This window comes from Anser brachyrhynchus (assembly GCF_964034855.1).
Source record: "Anser brachyrhynchus genome assembly, chromosome: 19".
In the NCBI taxonomy this organism is placed as follows: domain Eukaryota; kingdom Metazoa; phylum Chordata; class Aves; order Anseriformes; family Anatidae; genus Anser; species Anser brachyrhynchus.
In genome coordinates this window covers 8,944,770-8,962,935 of record NC_137712.1, presented here as the reverse complement: position 1 = coordinate 8,962,935, position 18,166 = coordinate 8,944,770, and the positions used below count along the sequence as shown (strand labels likewise).

General features: G+C 45.2%; 1 protein-coding gene across 12 annotated transcripts in view; it reads left to right on the top strand.

Annotated features, from left to right (window-relative positions):
* PAPPA (pappalysin 1) overlaps positions 1-18,166 on the top strand; it is a 370,091-nt gene that overhangs the window by 241,871 nt on the left and 110,054 nt on the right. For all 12 annotated transcript variants that reach the window (XM_080561611.1, XM_080561609.1, XM_080561610.1 and 9 more), the window contains 2 exons: positions 4,469-4,590; positions 10,016-10,523. In XM_080561611.1, the coding sequence (XP_080417737.1) occupies positions 4,469-4,590; positions 10,016-10,523 (630 nt within the window). The remainder of the gene's footprint in view (positions 1-4,468; positions 4,591-10,015; positions 10,524-18,166) is intronic.

Genomic DNA, 18,166 nt, shown 5'->3' with positions numbered 1-18,166 from the left:
AACTCATTCACTTCAATGGGACTATTCATGTAAAAAACAGAGGACTGATACTCAACTGCTGAGTGCCTTGGGCCTGGTTTCTAATGCTCGGAGGCCCCTTCCATGCTGTTTTGACAGCGTAAAAGGGCCTTAAAAGGCTGAATGGCTCTGGCTACATTAGCAAGCATTGTGGCCCAATATAAGTAGATCTCTAGCGCAAAACAGTCGTTAATGAAGACCTGACGTCAACCCGGTAGGGGCTTCAGGGGTGTTTGCCTCAGCCTAGCTCGAGCCTGGTCCTGTGGCTGGGATGCCATCAGTTGGAGCACGTCAGGTGTGGTCCGGGGGCACATCTTGCACTCCGGCTTCCAGCAGAACAGGGTCCAGCTTCCGAGCTCTGGGACTGCTCCGAGCGCTGCAGGTGGGGAAGATGAAGAGTTTCACTTCAAAAGCTCTCTCCCGATCCAAACTACAAGGCTACTGGAGGTGCACTCCGTGCAATTGAAGTCCCTTTTGTTCTCTAGAGCTGTGCATAGGCAGTGACTTCTGCTTAATGAAAGTCAGGAAGGAAAAACTTAGCCTTGTGTTTAAAAATGTAACCCTGGTCTGGCTGTACGTGTGGGTGAGGTCCCAACAGCTCTGTGGCTGCAGGGGGATGAAGCATGGAGGTAAAGGGCCCCGTGCCTCTTCCCTACTTAGACGCAACTGTCACATTGCCACAATATTTGGTGCTTTTCTCTTAAGGCCTCAGTTCTAGAAATTACGTGATGCCCCTGAGTATTGTGGTTGGATGTGGCAATCTTGAAGGTCTTTTCCAACCTAGGTGTTTCTATGATTCTGTGATTAATTATGTGGCTCTGGGGACAGAGAATACTGCTAAGTCGCAGTTCTTGTGGGTCTGGGGGTGCCCATCCTGTGTCCTCATGCCTTGGCTGTGCACAGAAGTAAAATCTTCCTGGCAGACTCTCCTTACCTAGTTCATGTATAGAGCTGATGGGTGCTGTATTGCTCCAGAGAGTCATTTACCTGCATATAAACTTGCCAGCATGTGTTTGACCCTTAACTCCAGCAGCTGGTTGAACTTCTAAACATCTTTAGTAATAAAATACATCAAACCCCAGCATTTCTTCTTGTTGTTGCTACCTATGGGATTGGAATAGTTGCCATTCCCCATACTACCACACACACAAAAGAAAAATAAAAATGTCGCATGCGCATATAATAATATGTGATAATGAAATAATAATAGAGCCAACAAAACAAGTGAAAACAAGTGAGAAGAAGAAAACTCTATTCATTTCCTGACTGCATCTATTAGATGCGTTCATCTGCTGTCGCTAAGCATCCATTCATGCGCCTCCTGTTTGATATGCGTAGGCGGGATGTAAACAGTTATTGTAATAGGGCTCTGCAGCAGATTCTGCTTGGACAGAAAACTTTGAATGCATCTGCTCTTCCAAGTTTTCATTGAGGTGACTGTATTAATTTCCATGAATCTGATGCTATCTCATTCTTAGCAAGCAAATATTTTGGCCAGTATGTTTCCCAGATCTAGATGGCTGGGCTTGATAATTGCTTGCTTAAATCTTGCTGGAAAGTTTCAGTGCCTTGGGGGGGGGGAGGGCACTGATACTGAATTCCAAGCAAGCAGGTATAATTTAGTCCGAAAACAGGCATTGGTTACCGAAAGGAATGACAGATTTTTACTGGTTTGGGATTGCCCACTAAACTGATGCCAGCCCTGATGAGAATTGCCTGTTTTTCACTAGTAATCTTTATGTTTTGAATCCACCTCCCTGGAATATCATGCTGTAGGAATTAATTCCTCCTGTGCTCTGAACTTCAGAAGCTGGAATTTCCCCAGTACTTGGTTTGTTAGAAAACAGCAAAGTCTAGATTTTCCATTACCCTGCACTTTGGGGAATCATGTGTACCGGTGTATAAGGTGTCAGATATGCTATCATTCCTAATTAACAGCGTTCTGAACCATTTTATGCTCATTTTGTCTTGCTGTCAGTGGCTACGTAAGGTGTAAGGATCTGGCTTAGCTTTTCATAAGCCTGTAAATACAATTCCATAATTAGTTTTGACATCCATGGCTGTTTGCAGGATTTGTGTTCAAGAGTCTGCAGACCAAAATCTTTAACCCAGGAGTCATCCCCTGTGTAACTCCTTTCAGCCAGTGGAGTTACATCAGGGTTGAGTTTGGCTCCCAAACTGGAAAAGTAAAAAGAGAAAGTTTGCTCATAGCCTTTCCCACATGATGCTCCTTGTGATTTCTCTTACCTCCAAGTCCTTGCTGGTAAAAAGGAAATGTTTGTCCATAAGCCTACAGTTTTTTCCACCATGGCAGCCTGTGATGAAATTGTATAGCTGCTAATTTGAGTAAAAAGCAGTCCTAATTGTGGAAACTTGGCTTTCAAAGCCCTGTCCTCATCCAGGACCAAGCACTAATGCTGGAGTCTCTTTGTAGAGAAACTGAAATATTATTATTGCAAGGATTTCTATCCTTACTGTTGGTGGATGTGTCTGAAAAACAACTGCACGATAATAATCCTACATTTTGATTTCTCGGTCCCATTTTTTCCAGATTCTTGATTTATTTTTTTTTTTTTTTGCATATACTATTTAGGCATGCTGAATTAAGCACTTAAACCACTGCTAAATAGATGGCTGAGAGATGAAACAGGGAGGTGGTATCATACCAATAATACAGGTGGGTGAAGTGAGACAGAGAACAGAGAAGTTATTCGTGGCGTGCCCAGGTTTGTTCATTATGACTGGTACAGATCGTGCAAGGAAGATCTTTGCCTCCCTTCCCTCTGTTCTACCCCATTGCCACACTTCATCCTGTCAGATGTTTTCAGCAGGTGCATCCCTCTCTGCGATGTCTGCTGGTTCAATCCTTTAATGTCTCTTTGCAGGGGTGGCGGCAGGCCATACTGAAATGGATACGAGTTTTACCACTGATTTCATTCCAAGTCCCCCCTGTCGACAATCCCTGCTTCCGCCTAATTAAGCCAACTGAACGTTGACTTTCAAATAGATCCCTGTCAACAAATAGGAGATGCTAAGCCATAGAGCAGCTGAGCATGTGTCGTCCCTAGCACCAAAAGGAAACAAGCCTGGGAGGGCTGGGGGGGTAACTTCACTGTCCTCTTCTGCCTGAGGATCACAGTGTCCTTTGCAAAGCTATGCTGAAATCAATCACAGTGGGAGATGGTTGAAATTTGCGTGTCTGATTATAATGATTGATGACTCCATCCTTACTTACTTGGGGTGTTTAGCGAGTGCACTGTGTTGTGCACAAATTGTTTGCCTAAAACTTCTGTTCTTTCCTAGTTGCATTTGTTCTCTTAAGATCACTAATTCTTTCTTTTGTTTTGGGTGGGCGTCATTCGTTAAAGCAGAACAATGAATTAAGAATAATAAAAAAGTTTCTGGGATCAAAACACGTATTCTGGGTCATACTGGTGCCAAACTGTGAGACTCCGAAGAACGTTAGGGATGAACTGCGTGAGCCACGTCCTCAACTGATATAAATCACTTTAATGTTAGGGAATGTATTAGAGTTACACTAGTCTACATCAGTTTAAACCCTCACCTTGTGAACGTATTAGCAAAAATATTTATGAATCAGTGTTTAACTGGGCTTTCCTGTTCATCAGCTTCTGCTGATAGGGCTTTATTGACAGTAGCTGGTATCAGACCTGTTGTCTAGTTGAAGTCATGTTGGCATTGGGCAGTGAACTGCCTTTCCCAACGCCACGTCATGCCATCTAATGGCATGGGGCCATAAGATGTTTCAGCTCAAAAAGAGCCATCTGCTGGTACCAAGGCTGCCAGGTACTGAATCCAGTTTCCCTTCTGGAAAGGATTAAGGGCATGTTCTTTTCTGTATGATCACAACCCGCCCCTTTCCAGACTTCTAGTGATCGGGGCAGTGAGGCAACTCCGAAAGCGGGTCCTTGCACATTTAGCAAAGCCGTGCTTCACAGAGCAGCTCTGTCTGGTGCTTGCAGAGTCTGGGACTTTACTGTGTCCTCTAATCACTGGTAAGCCCAAGGCCCTCACAGTCCTGAAGATGTCACAGGTTCATGCAATAAATCCATGGTGCGAGCAGGAATAGATCTGAAATCTCCTGAAACCTGTTTCTCTGCTCTGTCCGCTAAACAACACGTATTTCCTTTGTCAGGGCTTGATCCAGGTGTAGTTAGGGAAAAAAGAAAAAGACACAGCTGAGTGTGGTTTCACAGGATACTGTCATTGTATTTGTGTTTGTTGGTGGACTCACACAGATGCCGTCTTCACAAGCCGTTAGCCCAAACCTACAGAAGATCAGGGTCAGATAACACTCTTGTCGGTGCTGTAAGAAAAGAAGGTTAAGTGGAACTGAATTCTAAGTCTTACTGTTTTTACTATAGTTGAATAAGCAGCTCAGTCGGCTGTTACTAAGGTGGTGTGTTTTCCTGTTTTCCTGGCCTCCTAGAGAAGTGGGATCAGCATGTGATCTGTGTGTGGAAGGAAGAGTCCTGGTGCAGTATGCCTTCAGCGCCTCCTCCCCGATGCCCTGTGATCCCTCGGGGCACTGGAGCCCGCGGGAAGCAGAAGGTAAGTCACGGGCAGGGGCGAAGTCGTGGCAGGGGAGAGGTTGGGCCAGAGAAAAAAGAGCGCCATGGAGCGGGTGGGAACCCCTGGGAGAGGGTGGCTGGCTGTACCTGCGTGTAGCATGAACAGAACTAGAGGACAAGTAAATACACTGCGTCCTTGTAGTAATGCCCCTGGCTGAAATACCTGTGTTTGGCCCCCGTGTTCTGGCCCTGCCCATGAGTTAAATGAATTCCGGGAGCTGAACCTGAATTTCAGAAAGCAGTGGAGTGCCAAGAAACACTGACCATTCACATCTGCCAGATGAATTCCTCAGGGGAGCTGTTTACTCCTTCTACTCCAATTCCAAAAGTGAAGAATTGCATGTTATTTGTTTGGACCTGATTTCTGCTGCCTTTGCTTGCACTGCGATGTAACAGGCTGCACCAGCAGACCTGCTGGAAGGAGCAGAGACTGCCCTTTGGGCAAGGACTCCTGCAGGAATGCAGGTGACTGAATCAGCCTCAGTCTAGTTTGGGGTGCTGTGCAAGTCACGCTTACAGCTCCTCTCTAGAGCAAGTTGGAAGGAAAATGGTCTGCAGAGACGGTCGTACAATGCCATTAGATCTCCATCATTAACTCTACTCTCTACATACCTTCCATTATGCACAGAGTTGGATGTAGTAGAGTGTATTTAAGAATATACGAGGCAGAGGTCAGTAACCACAAGTTATGGTTTGGGAAGAGCAGAGCATTATTTCATTCTGTCCATCACGAGCTATTCCTTCAGGTGCAGCACACGCAGGGCCCAAACTTCACTGAAAACACACAGATGGGCTCGTTGAACTCAAACGTCAATGCCTGAACTTTGTGAACTCATTATACAAATTTCTTCTTGTATTAAGGGCTTCTCTGTCCTGCAGCTAGAGTGCATGGGAGTTAATCTACAAGGAAGATAATCTGTAAGCTAGTATAGTGACATATTTAATGTTGGCACGCAGGATCCCTCCCTGGTCCTCATGCCAGCTTGTGCAACAGATTATGCCCCTGCTGTGTGAAGGGACAGGATGGACGGGCAAAGTGCTTCTTGCCCTGCATGCCCAGATCAGAGGTGAGGGGTTCCTGGGGGGCCGTGGTTCACCCCAGCTCACCCCTGGTTTGGACATCCAAGGGCCAGGCTGCCGGGCACAGCACAGAGTGCACCTGCCCCTTGAGTGGATGTTGTGGAAGAGATCCGTCCTGGGAAGCAGCGCTCCAGCTACGAGTGTGACCGGATTACCAAGTAAACAGGATTAGCGAAGTTTGGATCACTTGCAGTTGTAGTGCAGGGTAGAAAGACTGAATTTCCACCTCGCCAACAATTACAAGGCTTTGAAACCTGATTTTGTTTGGAACAAAACCTGAAACTTTTGAAATTCTCCATGAAGGAAAATTAAAAACAAAAAGTGTTTGAGGTTGGCCAGAATGTTTTGTTTAGCTTATATAATTCCTCCTTCGTGAACTTCAGTTCAATTATGACATTTGAAAAAATCTCCTCTTAGTATATAATCTAGGGCAAAAGCAACTTTTAATATCAAAATGAAAAGTGATTGAAAGTGCAAAAGCAAAACGATTTCTTCCAAAAATGTCAAAACACAATGTTCTAATATTATTAGAACTTTGTTCCCATTTTCTCTTCCAGAATAAAATTTTGGCCAAATAAACCGAATTTTGCAAAGTGTTTTGATTTTGAAAGAACTGCATATTCTATTGAGATACTCAGTTCCGTCAAAATTTCTCCAACGAGCTCTGATTTGAAAACTTCTAGATCTCGCACGTCTTGCCAGCGGCATCATTCCTAGAGAAACTAAGCTACTCTAAGATTTATTACTCAGCTGCATTTTGCATTTAATTTCCTCTTCTTACAGTGTGTTCCTGCATATTCTTAACTATGAAGGGTGAAGTCTGATCCTTATCTGTCTCATTCGATTGCTGTTGTGCCATTGCTCTGGAAAGAAAATTTGGGAATCCTGTCCTCTTACTGCATTAACAAATTGTCTCCACTTTAGGGTAGAAAATACACCAAGTGTATGGTATTTGTTGCTCTTTAATTTTCTGTCGTCACTACCACACTCCCTGACATTCAGGATCTCTGCCTGTTTGCACTTGGTCTGAGTTACAAATAGCACAGTTAAGTCATTGTCTGGCTTCTTTAATTGTCTATCTGTGAGTGCTCAAGCATGCAAGCTTTAAATTCACTTTCTGCAAGTGTTCATGTATGTAAATCTCCACTGCTTGAACGTTCATGGAAAGTGAATACAAAAGAGGCATAAGCATGGCCAAAATGAACTCATTTGAAAACCTGAGACAACACTCACGGGAAATGGTTTGTAGTACTCATCCAGCCTCTTACCAGAAAACCACATTTCTCACATGTCCCTGCAGTGGCTCTGCACATGGTCGGTCTCATTTCATGTCCCTGAGGTCTCGCAGCATTGTTACTCTGCACAGCTACCCAGCTCTGTACAGCCCGTGGGCTGTGCCCACTGTAAAACTCTTGCTCCGGGGATGTGTCCTTCCTAGTGCCTTGCTGGTGCCAGAGTGTGGTGGGGTGCAGCCCCCTGGGCTGAGATATTTTGTGATCCTTTCCCAGCCAGTTGTGCTACTTGTTTGAGAGGCTGTGTGCTCCTCAGCAGCAATTGTGGGAAAGCACAGGAGATCAGGCAGTTCTGATTTACTCTTTACCTTTTCTTTAGAGCAAGAAAGCTCTAAGCTGTCTGTATTCTCACCAGCATCACCAGCTAGATGGACAGACCTTAGAGCACCTCCACAGCTCTGGCAAAGGGACTTGTGATTTTGACTCAAACCCAAGGAAGTACCCTTGCTTACTGTGCAGTATCTGCATTTCTCAGTGAATTCCCACTGCTTGCCACTATTGACTAGGAAAAGGGTGAGTCTGGAGGTCCCTTTGTCTTGATCAAATAGGGAATGAGGCAGGTGAGTTGTAGTTGTGACAGCAACAGGCAGCCAAGAGGCTGCAGATCCCAGCTGACCTCCCCGTGCAAGCGTCTCACGTCTCTGTCCCCATGGCAGGGGCAACACGGGGGCATGGGTGAAGGCTTGCGCTGACACGCCAGGCTGTAGATGTGGCTGATGTTTCGGGTGAAACCTCCTTCCCCACCTGCCATCCCTGCTGTCTGACTGGAGATGGGATTTGGCTTATTCTCATAAACCTCACATTTGCATTTTGCTTGTGTTTGGCAAGATGTGAGACTGTGTGAAATGCTCTTTTATGACTGATCTCGCTGACGATCTCATAAGCTAAAGGGTTTTCAGAACTTAAGTGTGCAAGGGCACAAGAACCACTCCATCATTTCCTTTTAAATAAAAATATTTGTGATTTTCATAGTATGCACCCATGTAGGGAAATCTAGTTACATGGAATAACGTTTTGAGCCTGTCCTGCAATTAAACAAGCATTTCTTACTCAGCTCTAGGTGTCTAATATATAAGAAGAGGACTATTTGTCTGAACCACAGTACTTCATTTAGGATTTCAGTCTGTGCAAGAATATGGTCAAGCTCCAACCCTTGCCAGGTAGAGCAGTTTTTGCTCAGGAGGCACCAGTGCTCTCTCAGTTCCCTGCACAGGTGGTTGAATTCAGTTCACCTGAACTCAGATGGTTGCTCCCTGGTCTACCAAAGCATGGAGGTTTATTCACTGTTTAAGCCTTGCAGAGATTTTGGACTGGCAGAGGTGAATTTTCAGGAGCCTGACGGGGGGCCACATCTAAAAACCCGCCAGGCTGCGAGCTATTATTCAACTCCATTTTCCTATCGGCAAGATGCCAACAATAGCACTCACAATTTTTTCCAAAGCGCTATGAGATGGTGGGGTTAAAACCCACCTTCTGGGGGCTGCAGTCAGGAGCTCGCTGTGAATCTGTGCGAAAGTCATCGTCGGGCCCAGCCAAGCACATGTGGATGGCAGCAAGTGTTGTGCGATGATGTGAGCTGAGTGGGGTTGTCGCTGCTCTGAGTGATTATGCACTGAGTACTTGCGAGCTTGCTAGGGAGAATAAAATCGAGGGTGTTAAATGGAGTTCTGGCATCCTGCAGAGCGTATCGCTGCTTGAGACTGTCCAGATGCTTGGCTTAGTGGCATCGCCACAGCTCTGTGGTGTGTGAGGACGAGAGGAGGGCTATGGGTATGTGCGGGTGAGGGAGAAGCGATAAAAGTTGTGCATCTGTGGGACAGTTGTGTTGGTTCTCTGAGGAGATGGCTGAGACACCAGGAAATCGTTCTGCACCTGGGTTCATTTCGTATGGACAGGAGAATTCCCTGGGCTGTGTATCCTTGACAGAAAAGGCACATTTCTATCACTTCATTGGATCACAGACAATAAGAATAACCTTCACACATTGCCCTTTTCTCTTCAAATTAGTAGTGATGTCCTGTTTGGTCATGTTTGTCCAGTGCTTTATCTTGCTTTCTTCCTCGGTTGCCAACAGCTGTGCTCTCTCTCTTGCTCTCTCTTTTTCTCTGCCTTCTGCATTTCTCTCCTCCTGTTACCTTTCTTTATCTTTTTTTTCCCCTTTCTTCTTTCCCGTACTTTGTCTTCTCTCTGTCCTGCTTGCTCCCTTTTTGTGTGATTATTTGGGAAGGAAGAGGGAATTTATAGCTCTCACTGGATTCTGTTACCAACTGTTCCACCCATCTGACCTCTCTGGATCTTGCAGTCCATGACTCTGTGCCAAACTGTAATGTTACCATAGTATTTGGGATCCCAGCAAGCATTGTGGCTTTCATTAGTTTTTAGTAATACCTCCCGTGTAGTTGAACATAGCCAACGGTGAGAAATGTAAAAGTACAAGTGCCTGTTGTTTCATCATCACGAGTGCAAAGAGCCAGCTCAAACCTGTGCCTCCAAAAAAAAGGGGTCTTACACAATGTGCAGGATTAGCCTGTAAAGGGCATAGGAGTGAACTGAATATTTTGCATCTCAACAACACAACACGACAACTTCTTGGAATCAGCAAAATCTCTTTTCTTTGTCTTTGCTAAAGACAAGAAAAAGGTGGAACTTTAGAGTAAAAGACAAGGGGGGTATGTAGGAGCACTGAGTTGAAATAAAGTACCAAGTGGACGGGGTAGAAAATATTCTTCGGCACAGGGGATGGTGCCAGAAATAGGAAATACAGGACCAGACATACTGGCACGGTTTGTGTCGTTTGGAGTCCGTTCTGCTGGACACTCCAAATGGCTTTGTGTCTCTCTGCCCCAGCCACGAGACGCTGGCATGAAGTTCCTCCTCCTCATGCTGGCCATGCCTGTTCTGCTCAAGTAAATAATGAGCTCCCTGGACAGACGTGTTCTCACACCACCAGTTTCTTTCAAGACTAATGCCAATGATAAGCCGTGTTCCCTCAGTCCTGTTATGCACATTCTGTGTTTCCTTCTTTCTTTCCAGGGCACCCTGACGTTGAGCAGCCTTGTAAATCCAGCGTCCGAACGTGGAGTCCCAACTCGGCAGTCAACCAACACACGGTGCCCCCCGCCTGTCCCGAGCCTCAGGGCTGCTACCTGCAGCTGGAATTTCGTTATCCCCTGACTCCAGAGTCCCTCACGGTCTGGGTGACCTTTGTTTCCCCAGACTGGGACTCCAGCGGAGCGGTGAATGACATCAAGTTGCTCACTGTCAGCGGGAAGAACATTTCTCTTGGGCCGCAGAATGTCTTCTGCGACATCCCATTGACCATAAAGCTGGATGTGAGACAAGTGGGCGAGGAGGTATACGGGATCCAGATCTACACGCTGGATGAGCATCTGGAAATCGATGCTGCCATGCTGAGCTCCGTTCCCCACAGCACGCTGTGCACGGATTGCAAACCCATCCAGTACAAAGTCGTTCGGGATCCTCCTTTCCAGTCTGGATCTCCAGTTGTCATCTCAAACCTCAGCAGAAGATTCGTTGACACGTAAGTAGTGCTTTCCAGAGACTTGTTCAGAGAAAGATAATAGCTTCTTCTCCTCAGCCTGTTGATGTCTGGTATTGCTATTGAATATTGGGATTTTAAACTAGATAGACATATCAAATATCACCAAGAGAGGATATTCTCTTAGTTTCTTTCTGGAACTTAGGATCATTACACTCTGGTGAAATAGTCTGGGTTTTCATAGGTAGTTTTAAAGGACTTTCTTGGCTGGTTGTGCAGAAATGTAAAATTTGGTCTTTCCTTAACCAGAAAGGATATCACAAACTACCTGAGCTTTGATAAGTTAAATATTTAAGATAACCTAAGAGAGGACCTCAGGAGTAACACGGGCATAATTTCCTTAGAAATCTTCTCAAAGTAATATTTCAGTGGAGAAGGAGACAGAATCGCTGTGCTGGAGCATTGAGACTTCTAATTCACTCCTTAAGAGAGAATACAAAAAATACAATTGCCTATTCAGGTATATAAATGGATTTCAGCTACTTTGATTTTCTGCTTTCATGTGTCACTAACACAGACTGTGTTGCACAGTAAACATGTCAAATATGCTAGTTTGTTGTAGGGACTGAATTTCATCCCAGATGCAGTTATGCTCAACTAGTCAAGGAATGTATGATTGTTGAGGAAAGTCCATTTTCAAAATATTTAATGATTTTGTGGAGATCCGTGATCTACCCATAGGCATTCTACAGAAGTAAGAAAAACATCTTCTGCATAACATGATTCCCTGGAAGTGATTCACTCATCTGTGGGAACAACATGAAACTCCTCTGAAAATGAACACCAGATAAAAGGAAACCTGCTAAGAAAACTGCACTCTAATTTAGAAAAGATGATCTAATTAGTACAGCTAATATCAAGGAAGCATACATCATTATGGTCTTCTGAAGCATATTTAAATATAATAAAAATGATTAATTAACAATTCAGTAATCATGAGCTACCATCCCTTTCATGGTGCAATTATACAGCTCAGAAGATGCAAATCGTCCCTATGGGTTTCAAAATTCAAGGTAGCTCACGATAGTGAATATAAAAGCAAAACCCTGAACCTTGCTGAGGTTACTCATGTGCTGAAAGTTAAGCATGTGCTTAAGAGCTTTCTTGGGTTGTAGCCTTGTTCCAACAATTGCTGGCACTTAAAATGAGATGAATAGTGGCATATTGGAAACGTGGAAAATGGTAAATTTTCCCAGGGTTTTGCTGTGAAAGCATCTTTGCCTGAAACCTGGCCCACTCACATTGGAAAATGGGACTGGTTTGGTTTGAAATATTTGCATACCTTAGCACAAGTTCCCACAGAAACAGGTCCAGTTTTGAGTTCATAATAAAACGTGAAAAAAAAAGCCCAAAACACAACTTGTATTCTGAGCTCTATTCCCATGTCTTTTATTATGATTTTGTGGGTGACTTCTAGTTTCTAGCCATCTGAAGGGAAAAGGTGCTCTAACGATTAAATCAGTAGCCAGGGATTAATGGCAGTTTTCCTGCGTGGCATTGAATAAATCACAGAAGGTAACGTTACTGTACCTGTCTGCATGTCACACCTAGTTATATAGCCAGCTAAAAATCAGTCATAAAATTTAAGTTTGTCTTTCTGGGCTCTACCTGTGATCAGTAGACAGAAACGGCTGCTCCCGGAGGCTGGCAGAGCCAACCTAACCAAACACTCTAGTCTAGCTGGCTCAGGGTGCCTGCATCTTTCCAGGGACTGCAGGGAAAATCCAGACAGTGAGCTCCGACTAGACATTTGGAAAGCTAAAATGAAGTCTTTAGTCACTGGGTAAGGAGTCAAAGATGCAGATTCTTTAAACACTTGTAGCTGTTTTTTATGCAGGACTTTGGCGTGTGTTTGAAATCTTGAAAAGCGGAGCGATGTTTTTTTATCCTAATACCCACATGTGCACAGCACTGGTTCATCTCCTCTGCTGCTGGAGGCTCCTGCAGCTCCGTAGTCTGGTGCTGTGTGTCCAGGCTGCTGCTCGGCCGTTCCTCAAGAGCAGCAAACTCGTGAACATCTGCACGGGGTTGTGGCTGTGTGGCAGAGGCAAAAGCAAGAAGAGTTTTCCATGAGCATCTTGTGCAAAGACTTGCCACCGTCCGCACGCTCTGTAAGCAGGAAGGAGGGGAAGGTGCTTCAGGAAAGGCAGGGATAGGGGCGCTGGGCTGTGCTCCTGCACATATATGTAGGGCTAAATACAGTGTGTCTCAGCCTTTTCTCATCTGCCTGTTTGTCTCGTTCTGTACAGCTGGAATTCGGCATATCTGTGCAACCAGACATTGCAACCCCTTTATCTCTGCAAGCCCCAAGCCAGTTACCCCTCCTTTTTATGCCTTTGCGTGTTTTCCATATGAAATAAAATGACACCCCCACATGTTCTATGGAAGGTTATTTTGAAGGCAGTCAGTTCTTTACTCTTGCCTCCTCTGACCTTGATCTTCACTTTCTCTTTTTCTCCCAAAGAAAATATTTGCTTGCACTGTTATCTGTGAGCAAGATCCTTTCCCCAGGTGTGGCGATGCTGAAAGAAAAATTAATTTCTCCTACCTTTTTCCCGTCAAAGAGAGGGAACTTCTCTTTAAGGTGAGGAGAGACAGCCTTTAATGGATAGCCCTTGCCTAGTCAGCAGTGGGTGCTCCGCAGAGGAGAGGAAATAACTACAACAGTGGAAACCTTTTATTAAGAAATGCAAAATAATACCAGACCTTCTGTTCTCAAGCTGAATTTTAATCTCAGCTCTTGGCTCGAGCGGAGGCTAACAATCATTTCTAAGGAACAGGGCCTTATCCTTGGACCTAGAGAAAGCAGGCAAGGTACACATGCTTCCACCGAGAGCTGAGAGCCAGAATTGCTGGTATTTGTGATACAAAATGAGACGCAGTGCCTAGGAAGTGAGCAGAAAGAGAAATAAATCTATGGGGGAAAACAGAGGTCAGGGCAGGTGCAGTGCAGAACTGCTAAGTCTTCACACTGCCACGTGTGATAAGGAAGGAGCCTCTTCTGCAGGTCTCCAAATCTCAGCTCGCAATTTAATCCAAAGCTCGGGTTGTGCTCTTACGTAGAGGGTCTCGCTGAGGCTGTTCACTTGGAATAACATGCAAGATGGAACAGTGAACGTGGTAATCGTCTAGCCCTCCCTCTGGCCTTACTGGAGGGCTTCTGCTGTCACCGAGGTGCTCTCACATTCGTTTGGAGCCACCACGGACTTTTAACAGCTCAGTAAGAAGATAGCTCCCATGATGGGAGGCTCGCCAGGGATGTTGCAGGCACAGCGAGGCACCAGCCCCCTGGGATCACCATGTCTGGCAGCGGGACGGGCTGCGGGGAGCACAGCCCATGTTCCCCATTGCCCTCTGGTAGCCAGGTTGCTAGCAGTGATCTGCGCTCACCCCTTGGGCAGGCCAGGATTAGGGAGGCCCAGGGCAGTTCTGGAAAGCTGTCAGAATTACAGTGTCAGAGAATTGGAAATTTCTCCAACTTTTCTGCCCCAGTCTTCATAGGAAACCTCAAAACGTGAGGGTGCGCGGCGGATCGTGTCATCTCTGTAACCTTCTGTGTTCACCCGTAGGGTTTTTCAAGTCAAAGGCATTGACTGAGATAGCCTTAGAGTGCTGTCACAAAGCCCTCGTGCTGGTTTTGGTTATGCAGAGTTGAGCATCACTGAGAAGCAAATATGCTCTCCTGTTATGAGTTATTCCTACACTGACCAGTGTTTTATTTACCTAAGTGACACCTAGAGATGCTGCATTCATGCTTCAAAATAAAGGAAAAAGAGACTGAGAGAGAAATCTGTATTTTCTCATATAGTGTATGAGAAAATATATTTTTTCTCAGATTTAGCTTTTTGTCCACCTACTTCCTTTTCAGTTGCTTGTTAATAGAGGGGACTGGTCACCAACTGCGTGCAGCTACTGTTTAAGCAACTAAAGTATTTTTAAATATTTTGTTAGAGTCAGGAGTTCACTTCAGTGCTCAGCTTGCGAACTCAATGCCACTTTCTGTGTTTTAACTCAGCACCTAAGACGGTGGGATACAGATCTCACTAGGGCTTCTTGAAGTGATTGCAGAATGACTTGGAAATTACCATCATCAAGATTGCAGGGATTTGGAGAGCTTGCTGTGGTATTGTTCGTGAGTCCCTAGCACTTCACACTCTTTATCTGAAACCATTGTTTGTTTCAGAATTTGCGTTATTGATGGCATTTGTGCTTGTTTGGTATCCAATCAGAAGAGGCCGTATGATATGTGATTTGTCAGAAACCCTAGGTGATGCGTGGTTGGAGATGGAAAACACTCCTTAGTCTGAATGTGTGTAAAATGTTTGCTAAATTCCTTAAAATATGGACAAGCAGAGAGGCTGGAGAATCAGCAGTGGCTATTTGTGGTGAGGGAGTATTCGCTGCACCCAATATCAGTGGTGTGCCTTTTAGCCTCCGAACTCAATAGGAAGACTGCATTCACATGAGACAGGCCCAGCTGAACAGAGGTCTGAAAAAATACGAATGTCACAAAGATGATATGTAAAGCTAAGTCCCTGCTGAATGCAACACTAAAATTTCATGGCAACATCTGTCCTTATTATGGCATTCCTTCCTTCACATTCATCTTGAAGATCTATTTCTCTATTTTCTGAAGCTCTACCAGCCAGAGGAATGTATGATCTAAAGCAGCTGAAATGAATTGCCAGATCCATCTGTCAGGAAGATAATTAACACCATATTTCCACCCAAACAAGATACAGATCACTGGGTGGATGTTCTCCTGATACCAAAAGCTGAAGTCCATATTATCATCATCTTCTGTTCACCCCTCCTCCACAGTTACCATGCCAAATCTCTCTTGATATGCCAGGAAATATTGGGGAGTATCTAAGATAGGACTGAAATGTTAAGAAAGCACTTTACACACCCAGATTTATCTACAAAAGCTGCTCAGTTGTCTGTGTGATATCGGCATGCTACACATCTGGATTCCCAACAGGCTTTAAAACTGTATATGGTATTCCAGATGTCCTTCTGCAAAGGCATGAATACTTACCCAGCAACCCTGGAAGTGCCTTGCCTTGATGCGTGCAAGGACCTCATGCTTTTTTGTGGATATGCCCCACTGGTGGTTCAGAGTTATCTTGAAATTGAATAAATACAACCAACTGCTTCCATGAAATGAAGAGCTCTGAGCTTATTCTGAATTTCTCGACCCTCTTATACCAGCGTATGCACCATTTTGAGACATCCAGTCCTGCAAATTACTTACACCTGCATTGTAACTCCATCCTTCTCTGTGTTGGCTGAGTCTATGTACCAGGTCTGTTATCTGCAGATATTGGATTTTGGGGTTTAGATTTTTAACAAACATTTAATTCCTGCAAATATTTAACCTCAAGGTGGTAACTGAAAGATAAATTTCCATTACACTTCAGTGTTCCTTTCAGTCCAACCAACTTCAGCTACTAGAAGTGCAAAATAGCGTCATCTCTCGTTGAGTCCAGAAGTATTTGATGCCTTCTATCACCTCTAGCAGTACCCAAGACCTGCCATTATTAAAAGCATTTGTTCCCTAGTCTTCATCTTGGAGGTTTCTTTCCCATAATTACACAGTTCTCCATGTTTTTTTCTCTCTAGTAATGTATTAAAGAGATCCCTGTCTATATCCATATGAAAGTCTACTGCTCATTTCCAGTAAAAACGCCTTAACCGAGCTTCAACATGAACAGATTGACTTTTATTCATGCTTTCTTGCTCATTTCTTCGCAGCTACTGTGTCACTCGTGTGCAGTGCTGCGTGGACAAAGCTATTTTGAGCTTTCCCAAGGAGCAAACACCCTTCTGTCCCTGTGCCCCGCCAGGTTTTTCTTACCCCTATAATATCCAGTTTCAGGTACAGTACTAGCACTTCTAGTTTTTGCCTAGTTTTTCACCCAGAGTCCTTGTTATTCCTCTCTGACCTGAGTTTTCCAGCTGGACTAACAGCCGTACTTTCGCTGTCTGTAAGCCTTCGCGTGTCAGTGAAGAGTTTCGAATGGAGCGGAGCTGCCTGTGGTCAGTTTGGCAAAGTTGTGAAGTTTAATCTTCAGCTGGTGTACGACATCGCAGCAGTCCCGGAGTTCAGCAGAGGTGCTGGAGATTGCCAGCAAGCATCCTCCTCTTAACGCCTCTCCCGGCGCTCCCCAGCCAGTGCTGGGTGCGTTCGTTGTCGGCTCCTGCCTCGTGCAGCCGGTATCGATCACCCTACTTCTCCCTGATGAACCTGGGAATTTACCAAGAAGAAAAAACAGAAAAATAGCAGGTGACTGCCTGCTCCACACCTTCCCTTCCAACAGCAGGATGCTGGCTGCAGGTCTACCCAATGCTGACAGAGGCGAAGTGCTGGTAGTCAAGTCCTCCCCTAGCAGCATCCTCACCTCCAGCATCCTCACCTAGGGAAGTTTTTTCCTCTCCCCAATCAGTGTGGCCTCGCCTTTGACTTGCAGGGCAGGGAGGCAGCAGGGATGACCCATTCTGCTCCTCGTGCCAGGCAGGAGCCATACCCCTGCTCATCCACCGAGGGCCTGGTCAAACAGGGAGAAGAAACCTACTTCTTTTCCATCTACTATTCCTGCCTCTTTCCTTCACATATGTTGTGCTGCTAAATGCCGAGGTAGTGGCTGTTATTATTTATAGCTGCCAGTAGTGTGCCGGGTGCTTTGCAGAAAAAATACACCAGGTGCATTCTTTCAAAGAGCTCACAATTAAATGTTAGAGGCTAGCAGTGCTGCTGCTCTCAGGGACTGTACATCTCCATTTGGCTGATGTGACTTGACAGCTGGAAGCCACATTCTGATGGCTTTCCTTCTTTCTCTCTTTCTTCATTAAAGGTGCCAGGTTATCTCTGCGAACAAATAAAACCTGCTTCCTGACCCCACACACAGAACAGATACAGCAATTTTTTCCCTTACCACCCTCTGCCAAATTGCCTTAACCCTGCCCTGGAGAAGAGAAAGAACAATTTGATGGTCCGTGCCCATTCAGTAGGCAGTTTTTCTGCTAAGCCTGTGCAAAGATGCCATTTGGTGCCAACTGTAGTGATAGATTTGTGATTCTTCGCTGTTGCGGTTTCTTATGTAACGCTGTAGCTATAGCTGGCACTTGGCAAAATCCGTAGCTCCTGTTCTGGCTCGGCCGCACATGATGCAAGAATAAGGTAGTAAGGGCGGTTTGTGTTTTCGTAGCTTTGCGATCATGAAATGGGGCAGCCAGAGTGATTTTTCAGGCTGGGATTAACTTCGAAATGCACCATTGCTCTGAATGACGCCCAGTTGCCTCTCAAGGAAATGACTCAAGAGCATGGGGATAGCCAGAAAATAGTGGCTGCCCCGTTTGGGGAGTGACACTTTGCTTCAAGAGAGACACGGAACAGCTCTGCTCCCTCCAGGGACTCCCGAGGGACTGCTCTGCGTAGGACTGCTGTCTGCAGCGGAGCTGGAACGACGCACAGAGCCCAGGAGAGATCAGACCTGCAGACTGCAACCTAGCCAGGTGCCCGTGTCCCTGAAAAAGTGAATGCTAACTGCTGTCCTCTTATTAACCAAATAGATACTATTAGAAATTGATATATTTAATCGCTCCCAGCCAGGCTGGAATTTGAA